This window comes from Metschnikowia bicuspidata (assembly GCF_001664035.1).
Source record: "Metschnikowia bicuspidata var. bicuspidata NRRL YB-4993 chromosome Unknown METBIscaffold_1, whole genome shotgun sequence".
NCBI lineage: Eukaryota > Fungi > Ascomycota > Pichiomycetes > Serinales > Metschnikowiaceae > Metschnikowia > Metschnikowia bicuspidata.
This window is the reverse complement of record NW_017387731.1, coordinates 690001-711529: the sequence shown is the minus strand read 5'-3', so window position 1 is coordinate 711529 and position 21529 is coordinate 690001. Positions and strand designations below refer to the sequence as shown.

General features: G+C 42.9%; 8 protein-coding genes across 8 annotated transcripts; 4 read left to right on the top strand and 4 right to left on the bottom strand.

The window, feature by feature from the left end:
• Positions 1-479: 479 nt before the first annotated feature.
• Positions 480-1265, bottom strand: METBIDRAFT_76020 (NSA2 family ribosome biogenesis protein; the record flags this gene model as incomplete). The annotated part of the gene is made up of 1 exon (XM_018858462.1): positions 480-1265. The coding sequence occupies one exon, from the start codon at positions 1263-1265 to the stop codon at positions 480-482; it is 786 nt and encodes a 261-aa protein (XP_018713338.1).
• Positions 1266-2076: 811 nt separating this feature from the next.
• METBIDRAFT_35197 (uncharacterized protein) lies at positions 2077-3120 on the top strand (the record flags this gene model as incomplete). The annotated part of the gene is made up of 1 exon (XM_018856579.1): positions 2077-3120. One exon carries the CDS (start codon positions 2077-2079, stop codon positions 3118-3120), a length of 1044 nt encoding a protein of 347 aa, XP_018713337.1.
• Positions 3121-4027: 907 nt separating this feature from the next.
• MPT5 (Mpt5p) lies at positions 4028-5539 on the bottom strand (the record flags this gene model as incomplete). Its single annotated transcript, XM_018856525.1, has 1 exon — positions 4028-5539. A coding segment is annotated over one exon (1512 nt), but the record flags the coding sequence as incomplete, so codon positions are not given.
• A 1949-nt stretch (positions 5540-7488) lies between these two features.
• METBIDRAFT_29437 (ssDNA endodeoxyribonuclease) lies at positions 7489-9078 on the bottom strand. The gene has a single exon (XM_018855401.1). It carries the CDS (start codon positions 9024-9026, stop codon positions 7620-7622), a length of 1407 nt encoding a protein of 468 aa, XP_018713335.1. The 5' UTR covers positions 9027-9078; the 3' UTR covers positions 7489-7619.
• A 6321-nt stretch (positions 9079-15399) lies between these two features.
• NUP49 (FG-nucleoporin) lies at positions 15400-15919 on the top strand. The gene has a single exon (XM_018855400.1). The coding sequence runs from the start codon at positions 15469-15471 to the stop codon at positions 15751-15753; it is 285 nt and encodes a 94-aa protein (XP_018713334.1). The 5' UTR covers positions 15400-15468; the 3' UTR covers positions 15754-15919.
• A 177-nt stretch (positions 15920-16096) lies between these two features.
• Positions 16097-16945, top strand: METBIDRAFT_36937 (uncharacterized protein; the record flags this gene model as incomplete). Its single annotated transcript, XM_018856803.1, has 2 exons — positions 16097-16176; positions 16234-16945. 2 exons carry the CDS (start codon positions 16097-16099, stop codon positions 16943-16945), a joined length of 792 nt encoding a protein of 263 aa, XP_018713333.1.
• Positions 16946-17122: 177 nt separating this feature from the next.
• Positions 17123-18782, top strand: METBIDRAFT_93560 (uncharacterized protein). The gene is made up of 2 exons (XM_018859366.1): positions 17123-18588; positions 18685-18782. The coding sequence occupies exons 1-2, from the start codon at positions 17300-17302 to the stop codon at positions 18722-18724; spliced, it is 1329 nt and encodes a 442-aa protein (XP_018713332.1). The 5' UTR covers positions 17123-17299; the 3' UTR covers positions 18725-18782.
• AGC1 (amino acid transporter) lies at positions 18450-21199 on the bottom strand. Its single transcript, XM_018855399.1, has one exon. It carries the CDS (start codon positions 20988-20990, stop codon positions 18840-18842), a length of 2151 nt encoding a protein of 716 aa, XP_018713331.1. The 5' UTR covers positions 20991-21199; the 3' UTR covers positions 18450-18839.
• Between the last annotated feature and the right edge of the window lie 330 nt (positions 21200-21529).

Here is a 21529-nt window from a genome sequence, read left to right as displayed (position 1 = left end):
CAACGTCAAGTCGAAGATTTATATTTAAGAACTATCAAGTGCCTTTGAACAATTTTAACTCCACTCTCTTTTGTTTTACTCAAATCTCACTCAAGTGAAGGTGAAAGAAGGGTCTCTACAATAGATTTCTCAATAAAATAGTTTTGAAGCTGAGATACTACCAAATTGTATATATAATCCACAGCTTCTGGATAAACATGAAAATCTAAACTAACCGTATTTTGAGCTCAGACGGTGGTATCTGGTTCATTATATGCCTTGCTCGCTTCCGCACACCCATATGATGACCCCAAAGATTTGTAAGTCAACAAAGCACGCAGCACCTTGGTACGTGAAAGCCAAGCCCTATGGGGCGTCTAGGAGGATCTCTCAAGAATAATGAAATATCGTATTTAGTATACATGCAGAAACCTAGAGAGAACCAATGCAAAAGAGACCAGAAATAAAGTATAAGTATGTTGTGCAGACATTCAGGCAACTTACACTAACAAAACGGCATTCACACAACCGTCTCTATCAGGCTCATTGGTGATCTGGGCATACTTACCCCACACAACTTTTCCTCCGGCAGTGACCAAACCCAACTCAGAAACATTGACTTCGATAATCGTACCTTTGGTTAAAACGCCCAATTGAGTATACATTGGCGATTGTGGGTTCTTCTTGACCCCGAGAATAGGCAAGAAGACAGTGACTGCCAATTCAGGATGTGTAACATTGGCCTTCTTTTGTCTGAGAGCAGATGGACGAATGATTCTCTCCATTTTGACGGGTCTACGCGTGAACCCTTCTCCAACAAACGTATGCTTTGTGATCATTCTCTTCCACGACTTGGTCTTGGACTTTCCGGTTTTAATCACCTTGAACATTTCTTCCTCAGAAATACCTCTAACCTTAGGCAAAGGCACCGAAAATTTATCGGCCTTCTCCATACGTTTCTGCTTGATACTTGAAGAAATAGCCTTGGCAGTGTTGTTCGTCTCACGATCCAACAAATATGTTGGAAGAGCCTCTCCATCGTCTTGCTTTGGAGTAGAAGGTCCTTTAACCTTGGACTCTTGATGGGCCTTGATCTTCTTCTTCATGGCAACCTTTTCGCTGTACCTCTTCTTAGCGAATTGCTTACCTCTCCAACCCTTCAAGTTTTGGGCATCCTTAGCCACACGGTGGCCCTCTCTGGCCTCCTTTTTTCTCTTTCTCTCCTCGTGATCGAGCCTTCTACCATGCTGCTTGATGTGTTGTTCAATGTACTCGTTTTGAGGCATTGTGATTTATTGACCAGTAGTCGTGGAATTTTGGGGTTCTCTTTCTGTGAGAAAAGAGATGAGATGAGGACTCGGGTGCGCCGGAACCCGTACACCAGTATTGGCTTTCGATCACCGGGCTTTCAAATTGCCATGTCTGGGTTTCTAATATTTTGTACCCTTCAGTCTGACATTCTCATTTGTTTCGTCACATGCACATCGTCTCGAGTGAAAAAATCTTTGTCACTTCAAAACAACAGAGATATTATTCCAATATAGTCTTTGTGCAGGCTTGCTTTCCTCCGACAATCTAATTTTGGGAATTCAAAACAATTGAGGTTTTGGTATCTTTGGGACTCGCGAGAACATACAAGGATGGCTTTTGTGTCAAAGGGGACTCATTCAAGCAATGAAGGATTGGACTCAAGAAGAAAGAAAAGGCTTAAACCAGGAAAGTCACCTAGTGAATCACGTGATACATGTATTGAAACATTTACGAAGTAGGGTTCAATTTGTACTTTTCGTTTTTTCGTTTCGGTTTCCGCTGCTGGGCGGCTGCTGGGGTTTTTATTACCACAGAATGTCACCACTTGAAAGCCCAAGTGTCGTTCGCTCTTGCTTATTCGACGTTCTTCAAGAATTGGGTGCGGCTTTTTCGAAGGCATCCATCTGTTGTCTCATCGCGAAGGTCTCACCTTTTTTCAGCTGATATTCTAATAAGCGCACTCTCGAAGACAAATAAACCTACCGGGATTTCTGTGATACAGTTTTTTTTTAACTCGGGCAAACTTTGCAAATTCTTTCAAATCTTTCCACACTATTTCGTGAGACAATGTCCTCTCTCGAAGAACTAATTTCGGGAATTGTTGGCTCGTTAAGTCAGACTAAAAGCTCTGTTGAATCAGCTCACACTAAATACATCGACGATGCACAACTTCTTCTCCCGGACACAATCAAGCAGATATCTAAGAATACCGAGGTTTCTCTTGAAGGAATGTCGTTGCTCTCATTGAAGAGCAGCTCTCTTTTGTCGTATGTGAACAACTTGGTGCTCGTAATCTTAAGTCACCTAGAAAGGCTTCGCGATGACAAGACTGACATTGAAGCTCTCAAGCTTGAGGCTGTTATGGCCACTGTGAAACAAAGAGTTACTTTGGAAAAAGGCATCAAGCCTTTAGAGAAAAAGCTTTCCTACCAACTTGACAAAATGGTTCGGTCTTTCCATAGAATGGAAGAAGAGTCTGTCAAAGCCAGTCAAAAGATAGCCGAAGAGGCTGAACACCAGCAGTCGTCCAAGAGATCAGCTCGCAATGCCTCTGGTTCTGATTCCGACTCTGATGAGGATTCTGATGAGGAGGATGCTCTTTCATATCGACCAGATGCTGCAGCTTTGGCCAAATTGGCACCCTCAAATAAGTCTGGCAAACCCATCAAGGAGTCATCGACTGAGAAATATAAACCACCCAAAATCTCAGCTGTTGCTCCACCAACAGCAGCGTTTGATGATCGTGCTGCACCTAAACAAAACAACAGAAAATTACAAAGTATGGAAGAATACTTGGCTGAGACCTCTGACTTGCCTCAAGCCGAATCTTCTATCGGTGCTACTATCGTAGGCCATGGAAGGGGCGGTGTCAAAACATCTCGTGACAAGCAGAAAGAGATGGAAGTACAAAGATACGAAGAAAGCAATTTCACAAGATTGCCCAACACTGCTACCAAAAAATCATTTAGGCAGAAAATGGCTGAGAGAGCTAACACTTTTGCTGGCGAGGACTGGTCTATGTTTGGTAACAAGAGAGATCTTAAAGAAGGAACTTCCAGGAAAAGGGCGTCAGGCACTGCTTGGGATAGGGTTAAGCGTAGCCGTTCATAGCGCTTCATGAAGATACGTATATATCGTTTCAAAAAATAGTGGAAATAGACATGATTCATCTGAACAATTTCACACGCCTTCTGCCTGTTTCATAATCAAAAAAGGTTTTTTTATTGAATATTTAAACTTTTTGCGTAAATGAATCCATTCGATAATTTGTTTTAAAAAAATCAGGGTTTATCTCCTAATACAGTCCTCATACTATCTAAATCTAATATCCTTGAGTGGAGTTAGTTTCACCACCAAATTGACAGACATGCAGATTCGAAAGTTGGAGATCCTAAGTGTGTCAATCCTTAATTTGTGCCTAGAAACGTTGAAAGTTTCGGGGCCATTGACGGTTTTGTAAAAAGGAGGCATGTGCAACTCTTGCATTTGCTTCTTCGTATTGCGATGCAAAACGATTATCAAGCAGAGGACTGGATACCAGGCTTGGATGATCCTTGTAGCTACTCACCCTGGATTTATTAGCAAGGTCTGTGGAATTAAAGGGGTCTGTCTTCATTTGGTTCAAGGCAGGATATGATGCGTTGTGCAAGTTTGCAAGTTCTTGTTGATATGTGAGATGAACAGGAGCTCTTGATGTGTGAGAATTTGTTGATCTCGTTATGGGATAATGTTGTTGAGTTGGATTGCTGACATAGGATCCATACGATACGTTTCTGCTCTGAGATCTGCCAGTATCATTCGAGCGAAAATAGAATTGTTGACTGTCATTGAAATTCTGTTCTTGATACATGTTGGTTGTAGCTTGTTGCAGTTGATATACATCATTTTGAGGGTACAACGAAGCCTGATGAGATCCATGGGGGCCTTGAGTTTGAAAAGCATAGTTAATTGGATGAGAAATTGATGCTTGAGGTGTCTGCAACATACGCCCTGCTTCAGAGTCGTAGTTGATGCGGAGAGAAGATGAAGAAGCATCATGTGACTTTCTATGATATGTTCTCACGCTTCCGCTCAAAATGGTATTAATTTTTGACTGTATTTTCTTGCCAAACGTGGAGTCAATTTTGCAATCTTGAAACCATTTCTTGACAATTTGGACTTGTAAAGTATCTGGCGAAGACTGAAAATCATTGTCAAGCAATTTTCTCAAGGAAGGTAATATATTTTGTCCTCCTCTTGGTAATTCAATGAAGTACTGTGCCTTTGTATTGATCAAAATATCCGTCAACGTTTGCACAACATAATTTCCGTAAGCATTATTAATGAGTTTGTTCAAGTCACCATTCAATAAATGCCCAATAATGGTGAATTTCAAATTCGAAAATGCAATCAGCTTGGTTTCATTTTTGAAACAATTCATCATTAATTTCTCGATGACGTTAGATGAGAATTTGAGAACACATAAGTCAGTCAAACCGTACTCATATATGTTCTGGTAGAGCTTGAAATTTACATCGATTGAATCGATTGAAATGAGATACTGCAAGACGTAGTTTCCAAATTGATCATTGACTAGATCAGAAAAATTGTCATAATTCAAAATTATTTCTGCAAAAGCCATGTGTTGAGCAGCGGTCACATGGTTCAAACACTTCTGCAAAACGCAACACCCATGCTTATGAGTAGCGACAGTCAACAAGTCTGCTAGGATGGAATCGTATATGAATTGACACTTTTCGGGTCTGTATTTGTTAAGAACTTTTTGAATAACATGATTTCCATTGAGGTCCTTAATCAATTCTATGATGTATGGCTTCAATCCCCTCACGAGCATATTGAATTGTGTCTCGGTATTGATTTTGTCAATAATTTTTTGGAACGCGCGAGTACCGTGCTGATTTATCGAAATCAGGAACATGTTGCTGTTAAGTGCTTCGAGACAGAAATCAAGATCTGGAGTTTGAACGTAGTCGATCAATTTTTGAACCAAGTAGTTTCCGAAAGGGTCGATGATGAGTTCATATAACGACATCTTGACTTGTTCGAAAATGATTTCATAGTTGGCTTTTCGAGACGGCACATCTGGTACATAGCTTTCGTCTAAACGCTTTTGGAGAAATCGGCACCCGTGCTGATCTTTGGCCAAGCGCAAAATCTCGCCACTGAGTTCCGAAAGGGGTGTTTTGAGGATCGATATCAAGTACTCTCTGTCAATTTTGCCTCCCTCACGTCTGCTTTGTTGATACCCAAAAACAGGCCTATTTTCCTTATCCGACCCAGAAGATTCCACCGAGATCTTGCGAGAATGCAAATTATTGTAAGTGGGTATTGACTCCAAGTTGAAGGAAGGCAAGATCAAGTTACCGTTTGATTTATTAGAATCCCAGAAGTACAGCTTAGGTGTGGATCCCACGGAAGGAGGAGTGGTGGGTTCTGTGATTGATGATGCTGAATTGATAGACAAATTGTGGGAGTGTCCTAATGTCAGTTTTGACCTTGAAGAGGTCAGGGAAAGGTTTGTCAGCGACATCGAGGGGTGGAGCGGACAATGCTAGATCAGCCACAGCCAGATTTGATATCTTGTCGAGGGTTTCCAAAAGAGCTAAGGCCGCGTAGAGATGGAGCAACCGATTTTCAGGCTAAAATCTTGAGACCCTCTGGACGTTTTTCTATTTTTTTTGGGATGTTTAGGTAAGTGTGTTGTAAAATGCGTTTAGTGAAATCTTGGAGTTGACTTTCGTGACAGTTCGCAGCTGTGCCTTTTCGAAACGCCAATGAGATTATGAGACGCACTTCTATTTTTTTTTTTGCCTTGTTTTCCCCCCTTCTATCTTATTTAAATTATACCCTAATTTTTTCTTCCGATTTTTGCTGGAAATGTTTCCTCTTAGTCTCGGATACTAGAGACTAGCTTCCTTATATTTATCGCTCGATTGAAGTCCGTGGTTCTGAAGTGTAGACCCTATAACTTTAAATGAAGCGCGATGGAAGGTACTAGTAACAAAGCTTTGCTGTGAACATAAGACAAAAATATACAGTCTCCTTCAGATTAGAATGGGCATGTAGGAATATTCGAACAGCTCTACTTAGTAACATTAAGAGCCCACGAAAGAGTATTATTACATCAAAAGATAGAGCGAATCCTAACTTAACATTTCTATGTAGACGGTGATTATGGGTGGGGAAGCGAAGCGGCGAAAGGCAATTCAATACAAAATGTCATCAGACAACATGAGCCCTATCCACAGCCGAAATTGCGGGCGGGCCAACCATGGACAGGATGAGCGGAACGCTGAGTCTTTGGCAGCGACATACGTTATTGGCGAGACATGCTCTCCCAGTCAATGCGCATCACGTCCCGACATTCTAGGCACGTCCCACTAAGATCCGATCACATCACTATATACAGACGCGAGCTCTTTGCAAGAGTCCCCACGTGATTTGAATAGAAGTTTCTGGTAATTTTTGATTCTAGTGTGACTATCGAGCCAGGCGTCAATTGACTTTGTTCTAGGTATTTCGATTAGAATTCCTCGTTGAGCGCCAAGAACCACGCAAAATACCCTACTTCTTGCAGACAGACCGCTGGGATCCAGGCCTCAGAACACGACATTTGGGAGACCCAACACGCAACTGTACAGTCTGTTAGGCATGGTGACACCAAATAATGAGTCTGGCTAAAAATTTGAAGAGGAATTAATTTTTGCGAGGTTCTGAACACCAGTCAAAATCAAGGAATCGTCTTTTCTTGACTTTTCAACACCAAGACAACTAGACGTAGTTTTTTGGAAATTTCGAGTTTCACATTGCTGTAACCTTGCATGCAACCTTACATTTTACAAGAGAACAAGATAATACCGGTCGATTAGGCAAAAACATTGCTCCGACATTCAAATACTTAAATTTTCTCGCACTGATCAGAGAAGCTTGATTGGTGAAGCTTAATTGGTGAGACTCAAAGGCAGATATTCTCCGCACGAATCGATCAATCCCACACGCTTTGACTATATAACTCATTGACACTTGGGCCGAGACTAGACCTACCTATTTTATTGCGAGAGCTCATATGTATGTACAGTCTCGTAGCGGCTTGCGACGTGCCTATATATGTCGCGGGGAGTGCTTTAAAATTGTTGATGAGTGCAGTATAGGGGACTCGGTATGCGTTCGACAATTCTCTACACTGGGTTCTCTCTCAACTGTAAGGGCCTGGAAGAAAGACAGGACCAATGAAAAAGTCTATTTTGTCTTCCAACTGAAGAAAATGTGTTCCTAACCCTTGTGATCTCTATGTGTTGCACGCCTGCGTGCTAGTGAAGGTGCTTGCACGTTTTGACTTCTGATGACACAAGTGGTTCTCTATGACTTTCCTTACTTCTAGAATGGCGATATTTGGACGAAATTTGTCCGACTTGATCTATGTAGCAAAACAGATGTAAGCCTCAAATCCCACACTCAATGGTTTGAGGTGCCTTGTTCTTCGCAGCCCTGCGCTCTGCAACAACTCGCTCACGGGTTCATCTTACTTCATTGTGTGATTCGTCGACTTCACCATTTATTTTCTATTTGTTCCACTCTTGCTTATTTTCTTCATTTTGACGACACCTTGTTCAAGGTCCGTTCACATATTTACCTGTTTTTACAAACTCGTTGAAAACTGGTTCATAGAACAAAAACTCTCCACCTGATATTGCACTCTTGAACCGTCTTTTTATTCTATCTTTATCTTTTTCAATCCTGGCTTGTTTCCTTTCTTCGACCTCTTGCGTGTTCGCAAAGTCTCCCACCATAAACCCAGGCGGTGACAGGTACTTGTCCATGACTTGAGAGCGCACCCATTCTGCACCCTCGACGGCCAGACCTGGCTCATCATCACTATCCCACGCCGGACCGGCAGACCGGCGTCCTAAGCCTGCTTTCTCGAAGAACTCGTCGTACATTTTTTCCTTTGCTTTCGTCATTACACCTAGATTTGGATTGATGTTCTTTGGAGGTCTCCATTTTTCATTGGGAGTAAAGTCCTCAGGGACCCATTGCTTTTCGGTGATAGGGTTTTTTGAGAAGTCTATTGTGAAGTTTTTATCTGCCACTTTAGGTCGGAGGTAGTTGCGAAGAAATTCCACCCGTTGAAGGGCTGTATAATGAGACGGATATTTGGGCTTGGATTGAGCAGAGCTTCTTGTGCCCAGAGTACTATTGCCTTTCTTGGATGGCGACCATCCAGCATTCCCTAATGGCTCAAACTCGTCCTGCGAGTCTGAAACAATGCGGTTCAAGCCTGTGATCTCACCTTCTTCGCTCTCATCGTCACTTGCAAAGGAGCCCTTGAATGATTGTTCAAAGCTTTCCCTGTCATTCCCCTTGAGTCGCTTGAACGGTGAAGATGATTGAAGCTGAGCGTGTTCTGCTTCTTTGCCCGAGCCATGGCACTTCATGAGCGAACTGTTCAGAACACGAAGTTTAGGCGCCTCAAACTGGACAGCTTCTGGCTGACTGCTAGCATCAGAATACTGAGTGGCTAATCGATTGAACTGAGAGCTTGTGATGTCGTTCTTAGTATCCGCATCTTCCTGTTTTCGGAGACTTCTTTTAGCAGAGTCCTGTTCAGAACCCTTTATTGGGCTTGACAAAATCTCGAGATTTGGCTTTTGGTAATCCAAGGCTTTGTCAAGCTTGAATATGTCTGTGGATTCACGGTCTTGTTCGCTTCTTAATGCGCCATCGCTTTTGGATGGACGTGCTTTCAAAGGCAACAAGTCTGTCTTAGATTGGAAGTAAAGCAATTGCGATTCAAGCAGTTTCACTTTATCTGCGAGGACTTTATTTTTTTGATTTAATCGAGTATTCTCCGACTTGATTTTATGTATCTTGGAGTTGAATTCTTGAACGATCCTTTTGTAGAATGCAGATTGGGCTTCCGAAGGCTTGCTGTCAAAGAGAGTTGTGAGAGTCAGTATTTTGGATAGCTCATCATTGATGTTGGCTATAGAATGTTTCACCAGCTGATGAAAGTCCATTCTTCCCAAACCTTTCCGCTCGAATGGCCCTCTATATTGCCTTCGTGTAGATGGTAAACAAACAACCTGATATCACATCAAATTGACCGATTCATCCTGCATTTTTGTTCCTAGAGACGCGCTTAATTGTTCGGCCGTTCTAAAGCTGCGAAATCTCATCGCGACATGGAGACACGTAATATGTGGTCTTTTTGGGGTCGACACTATCATGTCAGACCATGTATCAATTGCATTGACTTCATTAGTATAAGGTGTCCTTGATCTTTATGGCCCGTGATTTTTTTGTAAAAAGTCTAGTAGGAAACAGTACACCTGTGGCAGAATGGTGTGCTCATAGTTCGTTTTCAAAGATCCACAAAAAGTAGCTTTTTCGGTATAAAATCGGTGCTATGGGACAAAGTCATTGAACTTGTAAAAAACCCATACTGATTATTTCTGTAAGTCTCAGCGGGACGTTTTATCAGTTGAAACAAAAAAACGACAAGGCAGAACAAAAAAGAGATGCTTCCCCAATAGTTTGACGCCACAATCGACAAAAAAACAATTAAAACAGACTTGATATTTGTACTATAAACTTGAAGACACTTGTGTGCCAAAAACTCCAAGACTGGCCAAGAAAGGATGTGATCTGACTGCATGTTTGTTTTCTCTTTTTCAGTTTGTTCCTTTTTCTTTGTTAATCACTGGCAAGCTCCATGATCGGCTACTTTGATATTCTATAATATTTTCCACGCTTTCACAACAGTCATTTACAAGGTTATGTGTCTCCTGGAACTTTTTAAACCAATTGCCCAGTACGAAGTCGTATTTTAAGGTTTCCCACAATTAACTACTTCATAGCCCTCCTAATGTCACTATATCTGCTCTGTTAATTGAGCATAGTCTTGTGAACAGTCTCTTTCAATTTCACTGCGAAGGGATTATTTTAATGTCTGAGATATCCGAGCTGCTGATCATTGTAACTTGGACTGTACTCACCATGGCCGAGAAGTAGCCAGGTAAATCCTTCTTTACCATGAGGATATCATCTTAAGTCCTACAAAAAGCCACAGGATAAAGGACTAGGCTTTGACAGAAATCTTTACTCACTTTGCTCAAAAGCTTTTTCGAGGTATCACACTCTTTATTTGTACGGATGGCATCGCCAGACGTAAGACCGACCTTATAAACGCAATAAAAGGCTAAGGTTTATTCTGGTTCCAGTCAACCAACAAAATAAGTCAGTAAACTGCGTCCTGAAAAGTCAAAAAAAAAATACCAAGTATATCTGGAACAATTAGAAGACTGACTTATCAAGCTCTCAACCCTTTTTTTGAGTCGTGACCTGCGAAAAGATTCTTTCCTCGAGATCCCAGTTTAACAGCCCGGAAAAGACTCAATCATTGAAAACCACTTTTAATCGTGACTGAAGACTCCAAAAAATTTGCTTAGCTTAATTGATTTTTTCATTGTTTTACAAAACCCAATTAAACCGTCTCAGTGCCAAGGAAACCAATTGAAGTAGGGACCTTGCTTTCTTTTGGACACTCTTTTTTATGACTGAACTGGAAATTTCTGACTCGAAAATAACCAATTATTTTTTTAAGCTAGATGGAAGATCGAAATGAGATTCTTTAGGTGATGCCAAAATGTTCACTGTTTCGAAATTATCCTGAGTAGTATGCGCAACCAATTCGTTCTCATTAATCAAGCATCAAAAATTTTGGCCGAAGGAAATACATCTCTCATTGACAGAAGTTTTGAAGATGAGACCAAGCTTCTTGATCAAATACTGATCTCACGCCTCTAGGCTCTCTGCTTTTTTGCGTATATTTTTATTTTTGAGCTTTGAAACTTTCACTAGCAGATAACCTCCTATAAACGAGCAAGGATAATTTTGCTAGACTGTTTCCTGGTAAAGATTTTGTCAGCCCAGACAACTCTGAAAAACAGAGTATTTCTTCCTTAGAAATATCTTCCTGAATTTTATATCCCAGTTTCCAAAATCCTCAGATTTTTAGCAAATTTTATTCGCGAGCTGCACCGCAGTAAGGGTCATTATATTCACCTGCTTCAAACTTTTCCACATACCTTTGAACAATACCGCTAGCAATCTGTGCGTCAAACTTGCGAAAAACATGGATTGGTTTAGTATATATTGCTTCAATTATCTCACTTTTATCGACATGTTCGAAAATCAAGTTCCTTACCACATAATCGCTCGAGTTTAGAGACGTGGTGGTAATCTTGGGACAGTATGTGCCACCCTCACTGTTCTTTTTGGCCATAAGACTCGTAGAACTTGAATGACTGAGTTTCGTATTATTGATGGACGGTAAGTTAATTTTGGGGACTTTAAGATTAATTGAGGTATACGTCTCTTTGTTTTTTCCTTCTTTAGTTTTTGTTGCAGTGGGAAATTGAGTGGATGCTGAGGACTCTTCAAAAATCTTTATAGAAGCCAGGAGCGAGGTTCGTATTGCTTTAGGTGAGCATTGAAAAATGTCTGGCTCATCTTGGGAAGCCTGTAATAAGTTCTCAGGAATTTGCAAAGCTTCCCCGAAAGCTTTTGGTAAGCAATTCAAGCCTTTGTGAGGCAATGCTTGCCCTTCTGGGGTCATATCTCGTTTCTCTATTGAGTCAACTAACATAGTGGAATCTGTGGGGTTGTGAGATGCCCAGACACTTATGGTGTCAAAACCTTTGGCTGAAAATGGAGAGATTAAAATAGTCCCATTTTGCAGGGATGATCTTGAAATCGGTCTTGAGTCATTTTTTTCAAAAGAAATTTCCCCGAGCCCAAATTGTTTTGGCAGGAATGTCTCAGCAGAAACACTCTCACTTGGTAATGAAGCATCCCTAATCGAAGAGGCCCATTGATTGGTGAAAATCTTTTCGGAAGCATAAAAACCGGAGTATCCATCTGATTCAACATCTGCAAAAGTTTTCATGCTCACCCCTTCATCAGATCTCAAATTTACAGCTTCAATAGTGGGAGTTGCTGTTTGTTTAGAATTACAAGGGGAGCCCGGAGTGATTTTATGTTTACCCTGGATTTCAGCCTGGGTCTGGGTGTCTGTCACCTTCTCCAAGCTTTCTCGAAAATTAAAAATGAAATGCTCCTTTGATTTTGCGAGGTCGATATTCTCAGACCCAGTAGCCTCATCTTTGCTAGCGTTCAAGAAGTTTCCGACATGGTAGTACACTAAATGATCGAAATCATAGGGCGACTCCGCGTCATAATTTGATTTTTCGTCACCTGAAAAGAGCTCATTCGAATCGCGCGGCTTTGGCAAGTATCTATCGGGGAATAAAGTGTGCCAGCAAATTTCACCCCTTGCAGCAGCCCGCAACTTCTGAGGTCGTTTTGAAGTTGTTTTAAGAACAGTCTTTATTGCAAATTTCATCTGAATGCAATTTCGGTTGAGTCTCTCCCGAATGCTAAAATACGCCTCGCTACGAATAGTAGTTGGGGAAAGTTTGTCTTGGTCTTCATGGACTTCACATTGTCCCTCAAAGGACTCATATTCTCCGTCATAAAACTCTACTTGACCTGTGGCAAGCTCCTCTGGCAGCATGGAAACCACATTGGTAAGCGGCACGACAGTATTGTCCAGCCTTTGATCAAACGAAGCCAAATTTGGATCGGAGTGAACAATGGATCTTTCCTCCGAATATTGTTTGCTCAAAGCTTTCTTTTCTTTTCCAAAGTTTTTCCCATGGGGTTGTTTTACTCTCACTAATTTTTTTAATTTTCTAGCCACGCGGCGAGCTTTCCGCATGGCGCGGGCCCGTTTACCATTCTTCGGTTTGGGCCCTTGTTTTTTTGGCCCCGCGCGCTTCCCATTTGGCCCGAATTTTGCAACCATTGCCGGGGCCATCGCAGCCATTTCCGGCGCTGCGCATGGTGCCAAGTCTGGGCCGGCACCACGACCCATAGGCCCATATTCTGGGGCCGCCGGCTCAGAGAATTGCACACTAATTTGTGCACCAGCACCAGCCAAGCTACGTGGAGCTTGAGTGGCATCAACTTTCATAGATTCAACTTCCAAAATGTCTTTAATTTCCAAATTGCTTCTAGTGTCCGCGGAAACTATGTTAAGTTTCTTGGCTGACGCTCCCTTCCCGTCAGTTCTGGTGGTGGAGCAAGTATGTGCCAGCCGAATAGCCTTAGCAACGTTTGCTTGAGCATCATCTAGATGATATCCAGCTTTGTGGTGAGATCTTTTTTTGAAGCCAAAAAAAGAAGCAATTGTTCCACTCTTGTGTCTTTTATACCAGCTGCGGGTGTCAGCTGGTGGGTTGGCACCAGTGGAAATGGTTGGCAATGTGAGCTCAGCAGACCCCGCAAAAACGGAAGCTAAGTTGCAGTTAACATTCATTGCTCTAGGATCAAAGAAAGAATAAACCCGAAAAGGTGGTTTGGAGAATTCTTGTTGTCGTATTTAGTGTCCACTTAAAAAAGTCTTAGATCAGATTTCTTGAGTGTTCCAAGTCCGAGAAGAAGAAAGACAGTGAAGCGTATAAAAGTAGTTGATAAGTTTGATGTCTCAATTCACGGCCAAAGTTGACACAAAGGCACTATTGCAAGGGGTTTCAGATGGCTCCCCGTTATATTATTCGCGAACTTTGAATTGTCATGTTTTGATATACCTCACTCGTCTAGAAAGATGTCTAAAAAGATCCCTTCTCGTATTGACTGTAGAATTAATTCTCAAGTTTGTCAGAAAGTGTATTAGAATGACGTTCTTCCCACGGCAGAAGAGCGAGAGTTCAATTACGAGGGATGTGGCTCATGAAACATTCTTTGAATGATTTGACCTTGTAAAACCCAAAGTACAAACCAATTCTGTTGAGTTACGGGCACCCTGTGTTTTTGCCTGGAGCTTCAAAATGTTATCGTTTCAAACAAGTAGGCCTAGACTCTGACATGCAACTACGCACGCATCCTCACCAAAACCTGGGAATGGTACACTCATGTCCTTCTTAACTCCGGCACCCCATCGTGCATTAAAGGACGTAAAATGTTCACTTCACTGCAGATTCATGTTTTCAGCTGCTGGAAGAGTTTAAGGCAAAGGAAATATATATGACGTCTTATACTTTAGAAAAGCCGCAATCGTGCTAATCGGGAAAAACATATTGCGATCACGTGACAGGATACTAGCTTCGGGACACATAAGCGTTGGAAGATTTAAGCTGTGCAGCCCCTTGGTGAAAAAACTTCTCCTCTGTTTTGCAATTTCTTTTGCTTCTGTTGGGGGGCTTTGTACTTAAATGAACAAAACTTGGTAGACGTGTCCCAAGTGAGGAAATGGACTTGGAAACCTCGCTCTCCATCGAGTGCGAGTTGCCTCAAGAAACGACTCTATACCGGCCTCAGCCTTCAAAATTTTATCATCAACAAACATTCATCAAGTAGAAAGCCACTACCAGACCAAAATATCCATAGACTATGTTTGGCGCAGCTTCAAACTCTACGCTGGCTCCATTTTCGTTTGGATCAAAACCAGCCACAGGCGCCCCGGCTGCCCCGGCAACCTCCTCTTTTGGAGCCCCAGCTTCCAGTGGAGGTCTTTTTGGTCAAAAGCCAGCCTCGACGTCAAATCTCTCATCTTCCACGGGAGCAGGTGGATTGTTTGGAAATAACACTGCTCAAAGCAACGTTCCTAGAAGTGGCCTTTTTGGCGCAAACAATACGGCCACGTCGAATACAAACAACCCCATGGGTGGAGGTGGATTGTTTGGCACCAACAATACCGGCGCAACCCCTTCTTCAGGTGGTCTTTTTGGCTCTGCAAACAATGCCACTAACAACTCAACGCAAGGTGGGGGGTTGTTTGGGGCCAATTCCAACAACAATGCTCAGAGTACCGGGGGTCTCTTTGGTCTGAAACCAGCTGTTCCTGCTGCCGGAGGTTCCACCGGACTCTTTGGAAATTCGACTGCCCCGGCCACTGGCGGTGGTCTATTTGGAGGAAATAATACCAGCACAAATACAGGAGGTCTTTTTGGAGGACTGTCGAACAGCAACACGTCAGGAGGTCTCTTTGGTGGCCTGAAACCCGCTCAAGGAAACACCGGATTGTTTGGCTCGTCTAACAGTGGTACATCTGGTGGACTTTTTGGAAACCAACAACAGCAGCAACAACGACAACAACAGCAGCAGCAGCAGCAGCAGCAGCCACAACTCACTTCGATGACCCGGTTTTCGGATCTTCCGCCGGAATTGAAGAACGAGTTGCAACAACTAGACTCGTACATTGAGCAGCAGCAACTCATAGCAACTACGCTCGATGCAGACTTACACAAGCACGATAAGCTCGTCAAGTCTATCCCATACGACATTGAATATTTGCATACCAAAATATCTTCCATCAAGCAGGCTCTCAGATACGACGGGGACCAGCTTCAGTCTCTCAAGACCGTCAACGACGAGCTTACCGAGGACATCAGCAACATCATGCACTTGATCATACAGCTTGCAACGCCGGGCACAAAATTGTCCTCGTCTTTCCACTTGAACGAGTTCTTCGTGAAGAAAATCAAAAAGTACCGTGAACTTTTAACTGTCTATGAGAACATAGTAAACGAGAGCATCCATGTAACTTCTGGCTTGGAAAAGACTTGCAATGAGTCCAATGCTAGCATATACAGTGTGGTTGAGGTAGTGAAGAACCAATACAGCGTCTTCATGGAGCTCTGCGAGGTCGTGGCTCAGCTACACGGGGAGGTTGAGCGCCTTTAAACTATTCTTGATTTGCTGCAAAAGGACACGCTGAAGGAAGCAGCAGATTATCGGCAAGCTAGCTAGGTTTCAGAGGTTAGAAAAGGTTGTTTGCGTGACCCAAACCAGTGACGTGACAGATGTCGAGTGTGGTCATTCCCGACTTTTCCAAATAGAAGAGAGGTATAATAAGCATTATTGGAACTTGCTGTGGAGACATGGGATTTATACTTGCATTTATTTCTGTAGAATAACATCTCTGTACCTGTTGGTACTGAACTCCATAAACACCCCTGCATCTTATCATGATAAGCTCGATGCGATGCGTTTTAAAGCGACAACAATATATGATTGACTAGACGGAATGGCATCACGAGCGGATTATCTTTCGAAGTACCTTTCAAAGGATGACTCGAAAAAAGCGAAAAAGAAATCAAAAAAAGCGTCTTCTAGCGGGGCTCATCCACAGATCATAGTAGAGGGCCTTGGTGTATTCGGAAGAGGTGGTGCAATCGCTGAAGCTAATTCAGTTAAAAAAGAAACGACGCTCATCAAAGACACGATTCCTGAACCGGAAAGTGAATTCGAGCCCACGAGCGTTGATCTAGGGTCATCTCTGGCGGTCAAGGGAGGTTTCAAACGAATCGATAATGGTCAAATTGTCAAGAATGAGACACCCAGTTCGGAAATGCCCAAAGAGGAGAACCTGCCTGCCACGGTCTACAGAGATCTGAGTGGTAGAATTATAGACTTGAAAGAAAAGCGGGCTGAGATCAAAGCCAGAAAAGAGGAAGAGGCTAAGCGTGAAGAAATCGAAAAGGAACAAATCAACACGGGTGAGTTGGACAGAATCAGGCAGGACGAGGAAGCCAAGAAGTTGGCCAAATCCACACGTTTTGACTACTCAAAAACCAGCAAAGAGTATACGGACTACATGGGCCAAAAAGACAGGTTCGAAGACCCTCTTGCAGGTCGTTTGGCTACATCCGCTCTAAATCCAGAAGTTTCTGTGTCTGCAACAAATCGGCCAGTATACCGAGGAGGCCAGCATCCCGTAAACCGCTTTAAAATACAAGCGGGTCATTTCTGGGATGGTATTGACAGAGGAAATGGGTTCGAAGAGAGATTGGTCAAGGCCAGAGATTTGATTTACGTCCAGCGAGTCACCGATCAAGCTGCCAAGGAAACTTACACAGAATACGACTTTGAATGATCAACGAAAAAACAGTGGTCTTCCGTCTCAGAAGTGCCAGGACTAGTATTGAAACAGCGGGTTGCCAAAGAACTTGATTTTTGGTCATCACGTGTCTGCTTAACCAATCTTGTCTACTGATTGCTGAGTTTTATGACGGGCAAAGTATTATTTGCCTTAAATCCGCAAAATCAAAACCCCAAGAAGTCTTCAATCCCAACTTGGGGCCAAGTTTTGGAATGGGTTGATACAGTTGTCAACATTTAATTGCAGTATGCTTACACCCGTACCCCCGTCATCAACTCCATATCGCAGATCATCGCCATGGGTTGAAAGCGCCAGTACAGATTGTGACACGATGGAACCAATAAAGACATGAGCAGACCAGAAATTCCCGGGTTCTACTTCGACGAAACGCGCAAGCGATATTTTAAAATCACAAACGGCGATCAGCGCCACAACGCGGCTTATTCAAACAATTCCGTTAGGGCTCAGGAAAGGCGCAAAGAGCATAAAGAAACTGACCGCATCAAACGTAGTAAACCTGCAAACAGGTTTCTGGACGCAAGTTTAATTGCTGAGAAACAGCGGTGCTCCTCTAGCTTCTACCATTGGCTTCTCAAGAGTAGACTCGCATATATTCTGGGGCATCCGGGGCTAATTAACCGGATATCATCTTCATCTTCGACTATAAAATTGATAGAGGCACCAGCATGGTCATTTGGCGCTGGTAAACGAGTACTTGTAGCAAATGGCCCTTTGCTCAAGCTTCATACCAAACTAGACTTCTTGCAGGGTTGTATTTCACAGCCGATTGCCACACTTAATTTATCTGAAGACGAAAGAGGCACTCGATCGACAGATCGAAAAATTGACTCTCTTACAGCAAAAGGAATATGGGTTGCATGTTTTTATGGCTGCACTTTTCATCTTCTGCAGTGGCGGTGGAATGAAACGGAGACAGAATGTCAGCCACGTGACTTCACTGATCGCTTCAACTCAAGCTTGGTTTTCTATAACGGCCAAAACGCCATCAACACGCTGAGAGAAATACTTGACTCAAGATTATTTCCAATATTCGAAGAAAATTTGTTGAGCTTGTATCTGGATAAAGGATACAGGGTGATTCTATCTCTCGACCCGTTCTACATTCGCGTAGTTGATAGATTTTATTTTACACCAAGTCCTCAGATAAGCAGCACTTTCATGCATGTAAACAATACGGTATTTTACAATAGCGGGAAACATTTGATGGCGCATGGTGTTTCCTCGACCCCTCAGAAATGGAAGTTCAATTTTCCAGTATATGCGTATGACGTCGTGTATCTTGACGGAATTGAATCACGAAGAGATCAAGGGATTATCAGACTCTTTGTAATTACTGCCAAAGAGGTAATTATACGTGACTTGAGCGACTCCCTTGGAGTTATTGGCCCTGATATATGCATTCCTATAAGTAATGACAATCAAGCAAGGCCGCTCGTTTCACGCCAAGGCCAATACGTTGTCGTTGAAGAAGGAGATGGTATATTGAAGTTGATTGACACAAAATTTCTATCATCAAAGACTTTGAACTTAAATATGAAGTTCACGTCACCTCGAGATACGATGCCACGCATGTTTGAATTGGGAACTAATGTTATATTGGCTGACGCAAAGAATACATACATGCTTACTCATTCGCCAGACCTTTTTGATTAAATCCTGATGACGGGTTGTTATCTGTGAAACAATTGTGTTTTACTGGCTGAATGAAGGACATACAAAATCAGAATGCATGATTCACTGTACAAAGACTAAAATCATCTTTTATTCATTTCACTCTATGATTATGCGCACTAGTTGCAGCAAGAGCCCTTTTTCACAAACAATTGCGTATTCGGGCCCATTTGTTTTGATCAGACACTAGATAGTTCTAACGTTTGATGTACTTGGAATAAGCTTCGTAGTCGAAGTTGCCGAATTTGTAGTCGATATCCATCAATAATTTCACCGCATCCAGGGACTTGTAGACATAGTCAGCAGGCAAACTAACTAAAGCGTTAGACAAGCCGTTTTCAGACTTCAAACCATGTTGCTTGAATAACTCATCTTGGTTGAAATGCATGAACCTAGACTTGTTGTTGTATACCTGGTCATTGGACAAGTTGTACACACCTGGGTATCCACTCACAGCCTTAAAGTTGGAGTCTCTGGTGCTAGGTGGATGCAATGGGAACAAATTCTGCAAGAGCTCATAGGAGGCCAAGGTGAAGCCAAACTGAGGAGATGATCTGAACACTCTGGCGAGGGATCCTTTGAAAAAGGCAGTAAATCCCTCCTCTTTCAAAATAGTGCCGAAAGCATGAGTAATGCCTCTATACTTGACATCGCCTTTCTTCGCTTCCATTTGCAATCTTGTTTTGATGACATCTGCGGGAGTTGTAAAGAACGCAGCAGGAGCACCTGCCATGGCACCAGAAACCAATAACTGCCATGTGCTAAGCGTATGCTTCTTATTTGGGTCATGTGGATCGAAATTGAACAAGTGGTACTTAATGTTCGCATAGGTGGGGAAGTAGATCGCAGAGAATGGCACATCTCTCAACAAACAGGCACTGGCACCCTTATATAAACCCTTGAGACCCAACTGCTTAATGACTTGACCTGCAGTCAACCTCTTCTTTGGAATTTCGCCAGGGGCCAAAGTTTTGAGGGATGCACTGCCTTGCATTTGCAATCTGATTTTGACAATTTCCAACGGGTTGGTGAAAATCACTTGACAGGCACCTGCAGAGGAGCCGGCCAATATCTCCCAGCCCATAGTGATGGTTCCATTATCAGTTGTTCCTATCCTGCGAATCAAATCGTTGACGGTCAATTTGATAGCCTTCTCTGGAGCAACACCAACCAATTGAGCGGCCAAACCCGAGTACAAGCCTTTGGGGCCCTCGTGTCTAAGGATTTTTTTCAAGCAGTCCAAAGAGTTGGCATAAAGAGAGTTGTGTTTCTGGGCCTGCATTCTAGTCTTGATCAAGTCGATGGGGTACACGGCAGTGGCGCCGATACACCCGGCAATAGAGCCTAGGAAGAAAGAATACATAGAATCAAAGATCGGCCAAAGCGAGAAGTTGTCGTTTGTGACAGGCTGTGAAGCCGGGTGTTCATAGATCGATGGCAAAGTGTGCACATTGTTCAAGTAACTCGGGTTCAAACACGAGATCAACTCCCTCCGGCTGATGGTCTCTTCGTCTCTGTTGATCAAGAAGAACAACATATCCAACTCGGGGGTAGTGATGGGCTTGAAATTCGATGATTTCAAGAGGTGGTCATTCAAGTGGCGATGCAAATCTTTCTTGTTGATCAAGATATCGGCCTTCTCGGCCGTTGTTGGCGGAGTGTTGGCAATGACTTCGTTGATCAAGTCCAACTTGTTCAAGCAGTTGTACACCAACATGACATTTGACAAGGTAAACGACTCTTTGTGGAAGAAGTCTGGCAAGGTCTGCAAGTTGTTTTTCAACCGAGCAGACAACTTGTGGCCGAGATTGGTGGTGAGCAAGTGAGCCAATCCTTCTTTGTCAATGACACCAGCTCTGCCTGAAAGCACCTCGAAACCACCAATCAATTTCGTCACAGGCAAGTTGTTGACAAGCGAGATGAAGTCCAAAAAGTCGATCTCTCCCTGGGGAGAAAAGAAACGTTCCAAGTAGGTCCAGTTGAACTTGCGCTTCTTCATCTGATAGTCTGGGTCGATAGCCTTGTTCAACTTGGAAAGTTCATCCACGCAGTCAATGTACGACAATTTTTTTTTGTTGTTGGCGAGGATATTGAACAAGACCTTGAATTCTCCGTCGTCCGAGGTCAACAAGTCGATGAAAGAGACAAAGTCATGTTCATCGACAAAGCCCTTGTGGCCCCTGTCGGCCATCAAGTAGAGCAAAGCATAAGACAGCTTAGGCAAGTCGTTTTCAAATGGCGACAAGATAGTTGCAAATTCGGGAAACAAGAGCACTTTCGTGGTCGAGCCTTCGGGCTCAGAGGCAAACTGCTGAAAGATTTCTTGGGCTTTTAGTTGCGTGGTCATGATGGTATAACTATCAGTGGGTGGGTTGGCACATGTAACAGAGGGAGTGAAGAACGAAGAACGTGTTGACAGTTCAAGCTCAATTGAAAAAATTCGAAGTACAAATTTTTGTCAGGATGGACAAGGTCAATGTTTAAATGCGACGGATTCTTTGAGATATCAGAGGAGTAAACTTGACGTTGAGGCTCGGTGTTAACTTGACCGTGGATTCTCAGAGTGGACAAGTTTCTTTTTTTTTTTTTTGGCTTATTTTTTTGGCCCGGTTTGGTCAATTTTTTCGGCTGCCTAAATGCGCAGACGCCGTGTATGGGCCCGTCTCCGCACTTCAAGCCGAACTCGGACAAATAATAATCTGCGCTATTTGACATGAGAATGCATCGTTTCCAGAACTACAAGCTCATGTGATTTGAAAGCATGCCCACTTCCGAGCCGAGGGAGCTAGCAATAGAATTACACAATTTACTGTAAGGTGGTCGCCGGCGGGGTTTTCGGCGTTTGGCATGCGCGCGCCTCGGGCCAAAGAAAAAAAAAAAAAAAAA